This window comes from Pristis pectinata, chromosome 1, assembly GCF_009764475.1.
Source record: "Pristis pectinata isolate sPriPec2 chromosome 1, sPriPec2.1.pri, whole genome shotgun sequence".
Lineage (NCBI taxonomy): Eukaryota > Metazoa > Chordata > Chondrichthyes > Rhinopristiformes > Pristidae > Pristis > Pristis pectinata.
Window position 1 is genome coordinate 41952340 of NC_067405.1, and position 15060 is coordinate 41967399.

The 15060-nt window shown below is 41.1% G+C and overlaps 1 protein-coding gene across 9 annotated transcripts in view; it reads right to left on the minus strand.

The window, feature by feature from the left end:
• Nucleotides 1–15060, minus strand: part of LOC127572447 (myosin light chain kinase, smooth muscle-like) — a 238168-nt gene that overhangs the window by 50638 nt on the left and 172470 nt on the right. For all 9 annotated transcript variants that reach the window (XM_052019751.1, XM_052019732.1, XM_052019762.1 and 6 more), the window contains 2 exons: nt 4221–4271; nt 2290–2417 (listed from right to left, as the gene is read on the minus strand). In XM_052019751.1, the coding sequence (XP_051875711.1) occupies nt 2290–2417; nt 4221–4271 (179 nt within the window). The remainder of the gene's footprint in view (nt 1–2289; nt 2418–4220; nt 4272–15060) is intronic.

Consider the following 15060-nt stretch of genomic DNA (forward strand, 5'->3'; position numbering starts at 1 on the left):
GGATTAGTATGGGTAAGCACTCGATGGCAAGTACAGACACGGTGAGCCTAAGTACTTGTTTCCATGTTGCATGACTCTACGACTTTATAATTTCATACCTAGGGTCAATGCTTTCTTGGTGATCACCTGAACAACCAGATTATGCTGGTAAAAACCAGAAACTTGATCATCAGCATCACCTTACATAAAGAAAGGCAAGGTTGGAAATCTATGATTAGGGGATGTTCCAACGATAATTTTATTTCCTAGACCAATGGACAATGCTGTTATACAGAAGCAAACCCTGGTGGACCCAGATGAATTTATTGTGTTTCCCAATTCAATCTATATGTTTGCTTTAATCATTTTTTTCCTCTGGCTAAGCATTGATGGCTTCAGGAGCTAATGTTCCTCCAGTAAGGTATTCATGCCTTGTCATATACTTTGTGTAAATTTACTTTTGCCAGCAAAACAATGCTGAGTTACTTCTTGGGGATACCCAAACTGTTAAGATAACAGTATTTATTTATTAGTCACATATACATTGAAACACACAGTGAAAAGCGTCCTTTTGTATTACTGAGAATGTGCTGGGGGCAGCCCGCAAGTGTTGCCACTCTTCCGGTGCCAACATAACATGCTCACAGCTCCTAACCTGTACATCTTTGGAATGTGGAAGGAAACCAGAGCACCCAGAGGAAAATCATGCAGACACACGGGGAGAATGTACAAACTCCTTACAAACAGCAGCAGGAACTGAACCCAGGTCGCTGGCGCTGTAATAGCATTATGCTAACTGCTACAGCAGATCAGTTAAAAAGCTAAATCCAAATCTTAAATCTTCCCAGTGTCAGAGGCAATTAGCTTTATGCATATGGTTTTTGGTCTACCAGTCAAAGGCATTTTATCCCAAACAGCAAAATGTCAATTTATAAATATTTGGCAAATTCCTTCCTACTCAATCCAAAGTTCTCTCTGAGACACAAGAAATTCTGCAGATGCTGGAAACCTGCTGAGTTCCTCCAGCATTTTTTGTGCATTGCTAAAGTTCTCCCCGTCTTGGCCGGTATTTACAGATGGTAAATATTGATCTTCAGAAGCCTGATGAATTTCTTTTTGTTGGATCTTGCCCTGGTCTGCCAAATTATAGTCACTTGTGGGGGCAGTTTGAGCAAGATATGGCCTAGTAGTGGTTTCCTTTGGTTTATAACTTGATTTATTTGGACATCTCATTGAAAATAAATTCTGTTTCTTTTCTAAGTGCACTCATTAAATTTTTAAGTCAATTACTTAGCTTTGGCACTGCACATTGATGCTTATTAACAGTCATATTATACTCATTAATAGGAAATTTCTGCCTGGCTGCAGAAGCACAACATATACAGATTTGATGTGCGAGCAGAAAAATGTGCACTCTGCATAATCTTCTACAAACAAAAACATAACAATAAAATATAGATGAAAGCACAAAAAAAATGTGAAAATATAGATGGGGAGAAACTAAGGAAACTGGATTTTAAGGACCCTGATGGAGAACTATCAGAGGCACAAGGAGGAGGAGCTAGAATATCTATGATTTTGCACCTTTTTTTGATTTATCCATTGGTGAAAGGTGGATGTTGCTCATTACGCCAGTGCTTTTTGTCCCTGAAATGAGTCGACATTGGTGAGTCGGGATTGCACTTTGGCCACACTGGGTAAGGCTGGCAAATTTCCTTTCCTGAAGGAAATTGAAGAGGTTTCATGTGGGCTAATCATTTGGCTTCAGTTTTGGATCAAGTTCTTTACTAGAAGGCAACATCTATCATCAAAGCTCCCCACCATCCCGGGCCATGCCATCTCCTCACAGCTACCATTGGACAGGAGGTACAGAAGCCTGAAGTCCCAAATCACCAGGTTCAAGAACTATTTCCCTTCAACCATTCAGTTCTTGAGCCAACCTGCACAACCCTAATCACTCCCTCAGTATGGCAACACAATAACCATTTTGATCACTTTACATGACAATGGACTTGTTTTTGTTGTCTAATTGGTCTTTCTTGTAAAAATTGTGTATAATTTATGCTTAATTTATGTTTTTGTGTTTGCTGCTAATTGAAAGTCAAAAGTCATGTTTATCGTCATATGCATGAGTACATGTATGCACAGATGCAATGAAAAACTTACTTGCAGCAGCATCACAGGTACATAGACTGTGCATACATGTACTTGAGCATATGAAAGTAAACTCGACTTTTGACTTTACTAATCAAACATGCAAGTCATTTCAGATAAAAGTAGTCAGTATTAAATGAAAGGATTGAAGATTACCTGTTTTCTAAATTTTAGCCATGTGTAGCTGAGTGGTGGTGTTCCAGCAAGCTTACAAAACAGTTCTGCAGATTCTCCAGCACGGACTTTCATGCTTCCAGGACACTGAAGTATCTGTGGTGGAATAGCTGTTGAAAATGAACATCACATTGAAAAATAAGGACACTTCTGTGTCATGTAGTTAGAAAAATACACCCAGTGACAGTAAAATTGGATAAGGTTATGATTATACTTTGGTTCCTGATTCAGGATTTTAATCATTAATAACTGTTGGCTTGCAACCCTCCAGTTGGGTGAAAGTAATGCAATTCTAAGAAAAACTATTTGAATTTATTAAGAACTGCTTGCAGCTGAAAATACAGGAACTAACTGCAAAAGAGAAAGGAAAAGGTTAGTGACTACCACCTGCAGGTTATTCCATATTAGTGTGCCTGATCTTGAATGTGCATAGTTTCATAAGACTTCAAGTGGTTAAACAAGCTCAGGATAAATATGTTGCCTTTGAAAATTTACAGACAAGATTAGCTTTTTTTTGTATTTCCTTTTAATCTAATACAACATAATTCAGCATTTGCCTTTTAGTCAATAATCTGTTGAAGTAAACATCATTTTGTGGCTTTATTTGCAGCTGAAACAATTTCAAAGAACACATTTATTAGCCATGACCACGTGAAAAACAGATTAAAATATGATTTAGCAAACTAGTGTTGGAATATTTTGGAACAAGTAAATAAATTATTACAGCAATGATAATAGAATCTAACTATTATTTTTAGCAATACGTAATTATCTGGAATTTATGTGACTACGGTCCCACACTAATGTGGTAAATTGTCCTCTGAAATGGGTTAGAAAATCCAACAGCTATGCCAAACCATTTTCAGAAAGAAGAAATCAAGGGAAATGTGGTTAGTGCAAGAAAGGCCCCAGGGTAAAAGATCAGCAATTCATGATCTAATTGAACGGTCTAATTATGGGCCGAATGTTCTGCTCCAACTCCAGTTTATGTTCTTATGTTCAACACCTTCTCAGGGCAATGAAAGATTGATAATAAACGTCATCACTGACATTCTGAGAATTAATCGAATGACTGGAATAAAACAAAAACAATTCTCAGAAGGGCTGTTCAAAAAAACATATCTTTTTGATTTCATGTGACATACTTTGAATTGCAGCTGTATAGCACTGATTTCATTGAACCTCATCATATCCTTACTCTTTAAGGCAGTGATTAACATGCTATGCATTTCTATTTTTAGGTCAAATTTTGTGCTATCTTCATTTTATTCCAGTTTGAAGATTGGACAAAAATATGCCTGTTTTGCCAGGGCCATGAAAATCCTATGAAATGAAAAAACAGTAAACTGTTCCTTTCACTCTACTGTTCATTAAGTTCCTTAGCAATAAAAAAAACTGAATTACTGCATGACTGACCCACATACCTGTGTTAAAGGCTAATTATCTTTTACCCACAAGAGATTTACTTTTGAACTTTCTGGCTTAATTCCCTTAAGTTCAAAAACTAATGGTGGATTTAGTGAACCAATACTCCAGAGGGTTACAGCTGACTGTGAGCATGTTTTATTAATCTGATAACTAAGTAGGAAATAGTTTGTAAAATGTATGTTTCTTGTTTAATCAATCGTAAATTATTATCCAGCTGGGATAAGTTCAGGTCAATTTTCCACAACTACAAACACATGGAAATTAGCAATCTTGTTCTTCATTAGGAGCTTGTGTTGCTGAAGTGCCTTTACTAATACAGTTGAAGAGTCCAGACAAAGGGAGGGAAATGTTAGCAATAGATTTGTAATGATACAGGTTGCAAAATCTCAACTCAGTCTGAGAATGAACAGGATGCTAAATGACAGTTTGGCAAAAAATAAAAGACGACAAAGATAAACTTGCTTTCTTGAAATGAAACATCTTACCTGGTTTGGGAGGAGTTTTGGGAGTCGGTTTCTTTTTAATGGTGGCTTCAACTAAAAGAAAATAAAAAAAGGTAAACTGAGGCTCTCAAATATTAAAATAAATCATAAATGATTTTTTCATGATTCTGCATCATTGGAGGTTAAGGCTGCATGTTACAATTCATTTAGGAGAATGGTTGAAGAAAAGGCCAACTTAGGTGAATGTTGTTGCAAACTTTCATTCACGAGCACAGCTATAAGCAATTAATGTGTGGTTTTTGGGTTCTGCTCCTGATTGCAGTTCAAAGACTCAATATTTGTACAGACTTGCCATCTAGCAGGTCAGTGTTAAAGCTCTTGTAGAATTACAGTTGAACTTTGCTTTAAGTTTCTAAGTTACCATCTTCTTGTTTAAGTGTGAAAACTAATTCCATCCGAATTAGTTTATTATAAAGCAAGTGAACACAAGGAGAACAAAAATGATTTGTATTTCTTCAAAAACAAACAATCTGCTAGAGAAACTCAGTGGGTCAAGCAGCATCTGTGGGAGGAAAGGAAATGTCCACATTTCAGCTCAAAATCCTGCATCAGGACTAAATATTTCTTCAGTGCCTGGTTTACTTGGTTTAAAGAGATCACCATCCTCAAGCACTTCTACCAAGCAATCAGTTTGAACCAGTGTTCATTAATATTTTAAAGAGTTTTCATTAATATTTTATTAGATTAAAAACAACTTTTTACTCAGGTTAATTATCTTCAAAAAATCTAACTTCTAAAAATGCTGATTGCTCCTGCAAAACTAGTGTGTGTCTTACCCTGATAAAAAGAAAATTGATGAGAGAAAGGAATGCATTTTCCATGGATTTGATTCCAACTCCACCCTCCCAAACTGGGAAAGGGTGAAAATCTAATGAATAGAACCTTACACACAGTTTCCTGCACAGAAAGCAACCAAAGGCCTCTCATCAATAGCTGTCACCTCAATCAGGAAGGCACATATTTAGAGTGACGAAGGTTGACAACAATAGCAAAATGAAAGCTCAGGCACAGTGATAATGAAAACCAGTTTAAACTCTAGCAACATATATGCCTGATTTAAAATGCAGGTATGAGTAAATTTCAACAGATAACTCTCCTTTAATATTAAGCAATGGGACATGGCTAATCTCACCTTATTCTCAAACAGAAATAATGCATCAATTGTGTAAATACTCCAAATACTGGGGAACTCAGATTTGGAAGGGAAGAGAAGTTGAAAAATCTCCATTTATTTTCATAACATTTGAAACTGTGAAAATTTTTCATAAGAAATTCCAGCTATTACAAGAACAATTTGCACTTGCAAAGCACTTTATGATATTGAAGCACCCAGATCTTCACAAGTGGGATCAAAGCACAAATACAAGTTGTGAGAAGGGATAGAGAGGTGACGAGGATAAGTCCATGAAATTACAAGCCAACTGGTAAACTATTACAATCTACCCAGATCAATTACAAATGAAATAACTTTGAGGATTACTGTGACTGGTTTTGCAACAACAGAAGATATTCCTCCTGGCCTGCAATTTCCTATTTATCCCTGTGTCCTCCCTGCTTCTCTCAATTTGTGCCCATGGTCAGATACCCCACATTGAAGACCTTTTCAGTGAAGGTACCACACAAGATCAGATGGTTCTTGTATTAACCCGAAGTTTCTTTTGAAAGGTGTACAATTCTTCCACATGTCCATATTCCCTAGGGGCCATTCAATGCACGAGTCCATGCTGGCCTATAGAGCAATCCCATTCTCCCAGTAATTTTTTTCCTTTAACCTATTCCCAGCAACTCCTGCCACAAACCGACACTAGGGGTACAGTGGCCAATTAACCGACCAAACAGCACATCTTTGGGGTCTGCGAGGAAGCTGAAGCACCCAGAAAACCCATGCAATCACAGCAACAACAGGCAAACTCCACACAGACAGCACCAGAACTCAGGATGGGACTCGAGGAACTTTAAGGCAGCAGCTCTACCAGCTGCACCACTCTGCCACCCTTTCCTTTGCTTGTAACTTGGAGTTCCCAAATATTTGAAACATTTTGTATGATTACTGCACAACTACTTATTGTGCAGTTTTTATATGCACAGATATGGTAATCCTGACTGAAATGTGTATGACACTTTGAAAATCACGTTCTACAAGACGCTTGAGGGCCGTGCACCAATTAGATGTGGGCCCCCACACAGTGCCACTTCAATCCATGTCTTTAATTTCCAGGCCAGAGCCTCATCAGCACAGCAGGGCCACCCTCCACCCTCCTATGGCAGGATGGCGGAACCATCATCTGAGAGTCCAAGAACAGATCTGAAACGGGGCCATCTATGAGTAGCAATAAAATTATATTTGGACTACAACCCATGCCATGGAATGTGAACTACTAAAGGCACAGCCACGAATGGCTAGGACACTCAATAGGCTGGAATTCCCTGCCGTAGTGATGGGACCATATATGGAGCAGTTCAAGGGGAAGGATCATTTGATGTAGCCCAACAATATCTAAGAAAAACAGTTTGGCATTATATTTAGAGAGCAGAAGAAAGTTAAGGTAAGCCACTGGTACTGTGTGAACAAGGGGAAACTTTCCGATCAAGGGCGGTTGACTTGATTGTAACCTTAACTGGCTCCATCCTGACCTGGATTGAATCACAGAACATGGGCCCTCGCCACTTTTTGCAGATCATTCCTCAGCTGAGCTGAAACAAGCTAGGTGTAGGAGTTTCCAAAAAAAATGATAAAATCTGACAGCACTGAAGGAAGCCATTCAGTCCATCATGTCTATGCCAGCTGTTTGAAAGATGAGTCCTGTATAGTTGCACACCCTCGCTCTTAGTCTGTGACCCAGTAAGTTCTTCATCCTTAAGAGCCATCTAACTTCCTTTTAAAGTTCAGTCTCCTTTTCAGGTAGAGGGGACAACTTTCAGAGTTAAAAATGAAATGCTCCCCTCCTCCTATAAATCTATAATATCTGTTATTGACCCACTCCTGGGGGAATACATTTTTCAATGTAATTACCATCTTAAATCACTGATTAATCTTTCCATTCTAAGGAGAGTTGTACAAACTTCTCCGACATATCTCATTTTTGTGCATGTCAAATACAGAATGTAAAAATTCACTTTCTTTATTTAGTGATGAAAATACAAGGGATTTGCAACTCATTAAAGTGAATTTAGACATTATTTTTCAACTACTGTGTTCACATAAATGTGAAACAAATGCACATTCTGAGTTTTGATTGCCCTTGTCCAAACAGGATACTGTAATTCCAGGTATGTTCCTTGTGATTTCATTCATCCTACCATTGAAGGCGACATTGAATAAAATTGGTAAAATATTACATTCTTTTTTATAAGGCTGTATTTTGGGTCAATGTTTCTGAGTGTTGATAAAAGCAATTGAACACGGGAACTTACACTACCATCTAATACATCACAAGAGTAAAATCTATTATGCTCTGTGCTGATTGCTGTACCAATGTTCATTTTTCATGTACCAACACCACACCAGCCAGAAGTTTATTTTAAGACCAATGCAATCATTTAGATTTTTGGTAGTTTCTGAGTTAACTAGGGTTCTCCTTCTTGCAAGTTGGGCCAAGTGTTTGGTATGATGCACTTTGCAAACCTCAAAGATGGCCTCAAAGCTTATTACAAGCCCAGTTACGGATGTTTGTAATTTTAAACTTGCAGACCATAGTTCTGTTTGGAAATAATTTGGCCCAATAATATATGACTCAAAGATAACCTTATTCACTATGCACACAAGGGTAGTTTTAAGATGAATTAATGGTTCCTGGTATATCAATCAAGACAATTGTTGTTTTCCAATTCTCCAAAAAATATTTCATAAATTGGCATGAACAGCTTGCTAATTACTCAACTAAATGCAACGTGGCATCTAACTGGAATTGGTTTATTAATGTCACATGTACTGAGGTACAGTGGAAAAACTTGTCTTGCATACCGTTCACGTAGATCAATTCGTTACACAGTACATTGAAGTAGAACAAGGTAAAACAATAACAGAATGCAGAATAAAGTGTAACAGCAACAGAGAAAGTGGAGTGCAGGTAAACAATAAGGTGCAAGGTCATAACAAGGTAGATTGTGAGGTGAATTGTCCATCTTATCAAACTATGGAAACATTTGATAGTCTTATAACAGCAGCAAAGAAGCTGTCCTTGAGCCTGGTAGAACATGCTTTCAGGCTTTTGTATCTTCTGCCCTATGGGAGAGGGGAGAAGAGAGAATGTGGGGGGTGGGTGGGGTCTTTAATCATGCTGACTGCTCTACCGGGGCAGCGAAAAGTATAGGCAGAGTCCATGGAGGGGAGGCTGGTTTCCGTGATGTGCTGAGCTGTGTCCGCAACTCTCTGCAGTTCCCTATGGTCATGGGCAGAGCAGTTGCCATACCAAACTGTAATGCATCCGGATAGGATGCTTTCTATAGTGCATCAATAAAAATTGATGGAGGTCAAAGGGGACATGCCAAATTTCTTTAGCCTCCTGAGGAAGTAGAGGCACTGGTGAGCTTTCATGGCCATGGCGTCTACATGGTTGGACCAGGACAGGCTATTGATGATGTTCACTCCTAGGAATCTGAAGCTCTCAACCCTCTCAACCTCAGCATCATTGATGTAGACAGGAACATATGCACCGCCCCCCTTCCTGAAGTCAATGACCAGCTCTTTTGTTTTGTTGACATTGAGGGAAAGGTTGTTGTCATGACACCATGTCACTAACAACATAGAAAATAGAACATTACAGCACAGTACAGACCCTTTGGCCCATGATGTTGTGCCGACGATTTATCTAACCCTTCCCTCCCACATAGACCTCGATTTTTCTATCATTCATGTGGTTATCTAAGTATCTCTTATATGTTCCTAATGTATCTGCCTCCACCACCTCTGTCGGTAGTGCATTCCACGCATCCACCACCCTCTGTGTAAAAAACTTACCCCTGACGTCCACCTTACACCTTCCTCCAATCATCTTAAAATTATGCCCCCTCGTGTTAGCCATTGTCGCCCTAGGAAAAAGTCTCAGACTGTCCACTCGATCTATGCCTCTTATCATCTTGTACACCTCTATCAAGTCAACTCTCATTCTCCTTTGCTCCAAAGACAAAAGCCCTAGCTCGCTCAACCTATCCTCATAAGACATGCTCTCCATCCAGGCAGCATCCTGGTAAATATCCTCTGCACCCTCTCTAAAGCTTCCACATCCTTCCTATAATGAGGCAACCAGAACTGAACACAATACTCCAAGTGTGGTCTAACCAGAGTTTTATAGAGCTGCAACATTACCTGGTGGCTCTTGAACTCAATACCCCGACTAATGAAGGCCAGCACACCAAACGCCTTCTTAGACACCCTATTGACCTGTGCGGCAACCTTGAGGGATCTATGGACGTGGACTCCAAGATCCCTCTGTTCCTCCACACTGCTAAGAGTCCTGTCATTAACCTTGTATTCAGCCTTCAAGTTCGACCCGAAGTGCATCAACTTTTCTGGGTTGAACTCCATCTGACACTCCTCAGCCCAGCTCTGCATCCTACCAATGTCCCTTTGTAACCTACAGCAGCCTTCTACACTATTCACGCCACCACCAACCTTTGTGTCATCAGCAAACTTACTAATCCAGCCTTCCACATCCTCATCCAAGTTATTTATAAAAATCACAAAGTGCAGGGGTCCCAGAACAGATCCCTGCAGAGCACCACTGGTCACTGACCACCAGGCAGAATACACTCCATCTACCACCATCCTCTGTCTTCTATGGGCGAGCCAATTCTGAATCCACACAGCCAGATTTCCCTGGATCCCATGCCTCCTGAATGAGCCTTCCATGAGGAACCTTATCAAACTCCTTACTAAAATACACCATATCCATTGCTCTACTTTCATCAATGTGCTTTGTCACATCCTCAAAGAGGCACAACCTGCCCCTCACAAAACCATGCTGACTGTCCCTAATCAACCTATGCTTCTCCAAATGCCAATAAATCCCGTCTCTAAGAATCTTCTCCAGATTCTCCAGAATATCTAACTTGCCCACCACTGAAGTAAGACTCACTGGTCTGTAATTCCCAGAGTTGTCCCTACTCCCTTTCTTGAACAAAGGAACAACATTTGCCACCCTCCAATCATCTGACACTACTCCTGTGGCCAGTGAGGACGCAAAGATTGTCGACAAAGGTGCAGCGATCTCTTCACTCACTTCCAGTAATAACCTTGGATATATCCCTTCCGGCCCCGGTGACTTATCTATCCTAATGTTTTTCAAAGGTTCCAGCACATCCTCTTTCCTCATGTTGACATGCCCTTGTGTATCAGAGAGAGTTGTACGCTCTCCTCACAAACATCAAGGTCTCTCTCACTGGCGAATACTGAAGCAAAGTATTCAATAGGAAGCAAAGTATTCATTAAGGACCTCCCCTACCTCTTCCAACTCCAGGCACATTTCCTCTTTTATCCCTGATTGATCCTACCCTCATTCTTGTCATCCTCCTATTCTTCACATACGTGTACAACGCCTTGGGGTTTTCCTTAATCCCACCTGCCAAGGCTTTCTCATGCCCCCTTCTAGCTCTCCTAAGTCCATTCTTAAGATCCCTCCTGGCTACCTTGTAACTCTCCAGAGCCTTCTCTGATCCATGCTTTCTAAACCTTAGGTAAGCTTCTTTCTTCCTCTTGACAAGATATTCGATGTCTCTTGTCAACCATGGTTCCTTCACTCTCCCATCCTTACCCTGCCTCAATGGGACAAACCTATCCAGAACCCCATGCAAGTACTCCCTAAATAATATTTCTGTTGTGCACTTCCCAAGAACATCTGTTCCCAATTTACACTCCCAAGTTCCTGCCTAATAGCATCATAATTCCCCCTACCCCAATTAAATACTTTCCCATATCATCTGCTCCTATCCCTCTCCAAGACTATGGTAAAGTAGTTATGGTCAGTCTCCAAAATGCTCTCCCACCAAGAGATCTGCAACCCGATCAGGCTCATTGCCTAGTACCAGGTCCAGTCTGGCTTCTCCTCTAGTCGGCCTGTCTACATACTGTGTCAGGAATCCTTCCTGGACACACCTAACAAACTCTGCCCCATCTATCCCCTTTACACTAAGGAGGTGCCAATCAATATCAGGGAAGTTGAAATCACCCATGACAACAACCCTGTTATTTTTGCACCTCTCCAAAATCTGCCTCCTGATCTGCTCCTCAGTGTCTCTGCTATTTGCTGCTATTGGGGGGGGGGGGTCTGCAGAATACTCCCAATAGAGTGATCGCTCCTTTCCTGTTTCTGACTTCCACCCACACTGACTGGGTAGACGATCCCTCCAGGACAACCTCCCTTTCTACAGCTGTGACACTGTCCCTGTTCAGCAAAGCCGTTCCCCGACCTCTTTTACCTCCGTCCCTGTCCCTTTTGAAACATCTAAACCTCGGAACATCCAGCAGCCATTCCTGCCCTTGTGACAGCCAAGTCTCTGTAATGGCCACAACACCATACTTCCATGTAGTTACTGATGCTCCAAGTTCATCACCCTTGTTCCTGATACTTCTCGTATTAAAGTAGACACGGTTCAGCCCATCCAACTGACTGCAATTTTGCCCTTTCAACTGCCTATCCTTCCTCAAGTCTTTCTACACGCTGTATCTACTTGTACATTGAATGCACCAACCTCTAATCTATCACTCTGGTTCCCATCCCCCTGCCAAACTAGTTTAAACCCTCCCCAACAGTTCTAGTAAATCTGCCCGCAAGAATATTGGTCCCTCTCCAGTTCAGGTGTAACCCGTGCCTTCTGTACAGATTGTACTTTCTCCAGAAGAGAGCCCAATGATCCACAAATCTGAAACCCTGCCCCCTGCACCAACTCTCAGCCATGCATTCATCTGCCAAGTCATCCTATTCTTACCCTCCCTGGCACATGGCACAGGCAACTATGTAGAGATTACTACCCTTGAGGTCTTGCTTTTCAGCCTCCTACCTAGCTCTCTATATTCCCTCTTCAGGACCTCATCTCTTTTCCTACCTATGTCATTGGTACCAATATGCATCATGATCTCTGGATGTTCGCCCTCCTCCTTCAGAACGCTGTGAACCAGATCTGAGATATCCCTGACCCTGGCACCCAGGAGGCAACGTGCCATCCAGGAGTCTCTTTCATGTCCTCAGAATCTCCTGTCTGCCCCCCTTACTACTGAATCCCCTTTCACTACCACCCTCCTCTTCTCCCCCCTTCCCTTCTGTCCCACACAAGTCGGCTCAGCGCCTGAGACCTGGTCACTGCAGCTTTCCCCTGGTTGGATCCCAACCCCCCCCCAACAGCATCCAAAGCTGTATACCTGTTATTGAGGGGAACGGCCACAGGGGGTACTCTGCAGTACCTATTCTCCTTCCTTCTGACAGTCACCCAGCTACCTGCCTCCTGCATCTTCCTCACTCCTAAGAGTGACCTCACTCCTAAGGTCATCCAGCTGCAGCTCCAGTTCCCTAACACGATCTGTAAGGAGCTGCAGATGTAGCTATCAGGGAGACTAGAGGTCTCCCACAACTCCCACATCTCACAAGGTGAGCACACCACTGACCCTGGAGCCATTCTAACTACTCTAGCCTGGCACTGGAGGAAAAATCAGAGAAAGAAAGACAGAAAGAAACTTACCAGAGACTTACCTTACCACAAAGCTCCCTACCTACTTCCTGTACTCCGACTCATGTTATTTTAATACGGCCCACTATGGCTGTATCATCTGCAAATTTGTAAATGGAGTTAGAGCAGAATCTGGCCACTTAGTCACGAGTGTATAAGGGAACAGAGAAGTGGGTTGAGGATGCAGACTTATGGGGCACCAGTATTGAGAATAATCGTGCCGGAGGTGTTGCTGCCTACCCTTGCTGATTGCGGTCTGTTGGTCAGGAAGTCAAGGCTCCAATTGCAAAGGGAGGTGTTGAGTCCCAGGTCTTGGAGTTTAGTGATGAGTTTGCTTGGAATTATTGTATTTTGTGTGGAGCTGTAGTCAATAAACAATAGTCAAACGTAGGTGTCTTGTCTGTCCTGATGCACCAGAGATGATTGTAGGGCCAGGGAGATGATGTCCACTGTAGACCTGATTCTTCACATAAATAAGGCCGCCTCCCTGAACAATACATTTCACCAGGTTCTCCAACATCCACACACTTGGGTCAGACACTTATTATAGTGCTCTCTCCAAAGCTCAGGGATGCCCTCAAAAGTTTGTTACAAACCCAGATAAGAGTTTGCCTCTAAATTACTTACATGTGTTGAGATAATTAGTTTCAGTTGAATGCTCTAAAAGGCCAATGTGTCAGTTCTTGGGAACAATTATGGCCTCAGAAGGGAGCTAAGATATAATGTGTTATTCTGTTGCTAGTAATGAATAGAAAAATCTGTGGAAAAAAGTGTAGAACTGGCCAGAACAAAAGTGAACCAAGAAAAACATCATGCATTTTAGCCACTTAATGTCCTTTCCTCAAATAATCCAAAATTTTCTTTGCATTTTTCTCCAACTGCATTTTGGAAGAACATATAAAATTCATTTCTTTTAGATTAGGAGAATCTTTGCGAATCAGGCACCAACTCTGATATTATCACAAAGTGCCCAAATGAAAATGAGGTAAAACATCTGGCAGAAGGGGAAAACTGAAGCCTTCTTGCTAGCTTTAAAACTAAAGACAGGCAGGCTGTGGTTTGTTTGCTTTGCATTATTTCTCTCAATTAAAATATTTAACTGAAAGTTCATCTTCCATTTAAAATGTCCATGTCATTAACACTTGGGCCATGTAATATCTTTGGAATACTTTACTGAACTAGCTCTGCCTCTTGCTCACATTTTGTGGGGGCATGTAAAGATTAAAAAATACTTCTTCAGATATGTCCTTTTTTGGTAGTATTGAAAATAGCAATAAAAATCTGCCAAGGAAATGCTTGAATACACAATTTGTTCAACTCTCAGCCTACCATCCAAAAATGTTTCAGGGAATTCTTAGCAATTATTTCATGGCCATTCACACCACAGCACTTCACAATAAACTAGGTATCTCACTTCTACTTTGAAACAAAGAAACATTCTGTGTATTACGTAATAATTTGTATTTTTTATATAAAATGATTAAACTATGGAGCTTAGGTCAATGTTTTAGAGGAAGTATGAACTTCAAAAAGAAAATTCTGATTCAGTGTGGCATTGATAAGTGATACTACACTGTCCCTGAGGGATTTGGAATACATATGGGTCTGGCCCCTTTTTTGGCATGACATAACTCATGCACACCCAAATCGAAAGATCCAAGCCCCAAGGCTGAGCCTCAGCTATGTTCTTGTGTGTCAGTGCAGGTTGTGTTTACACAGACCAGTTAACTGACTGATGAAACCACCATCACATGGACTGCCTCACCAGGAGTGATCACGATCCCTGTGGAGTTGGTGAATCTCTCCATTTAGTTAATTTGTTTCTTCCAAATTTTGTTTGGGCTGTATTAGGGTCATAGCATAATACAGCATGGAAGCAGACCCTTCAGCCCAACTTGTCTTCACTGACCAAGGTGTCAGTCTAAGCTAATCCCCTTAAGCTAGTCCCATTTGCCTGCATTTAGCCTATATCCCTCTGAACCTTTCCTATCCATGTACTTATCGAAATATCTTTTAAATGTTGTTATCACACACACACACACACACCACCCTCTGCATGAAGAAGTTGCCCCTCTGGTCCCTTTTTAATCTTTCCCCTCTCATCTTAAACCTATGCCCTCTAGTTTTTGGTTCCCTTTCCCTGGGAAAAAGACTATGCTCA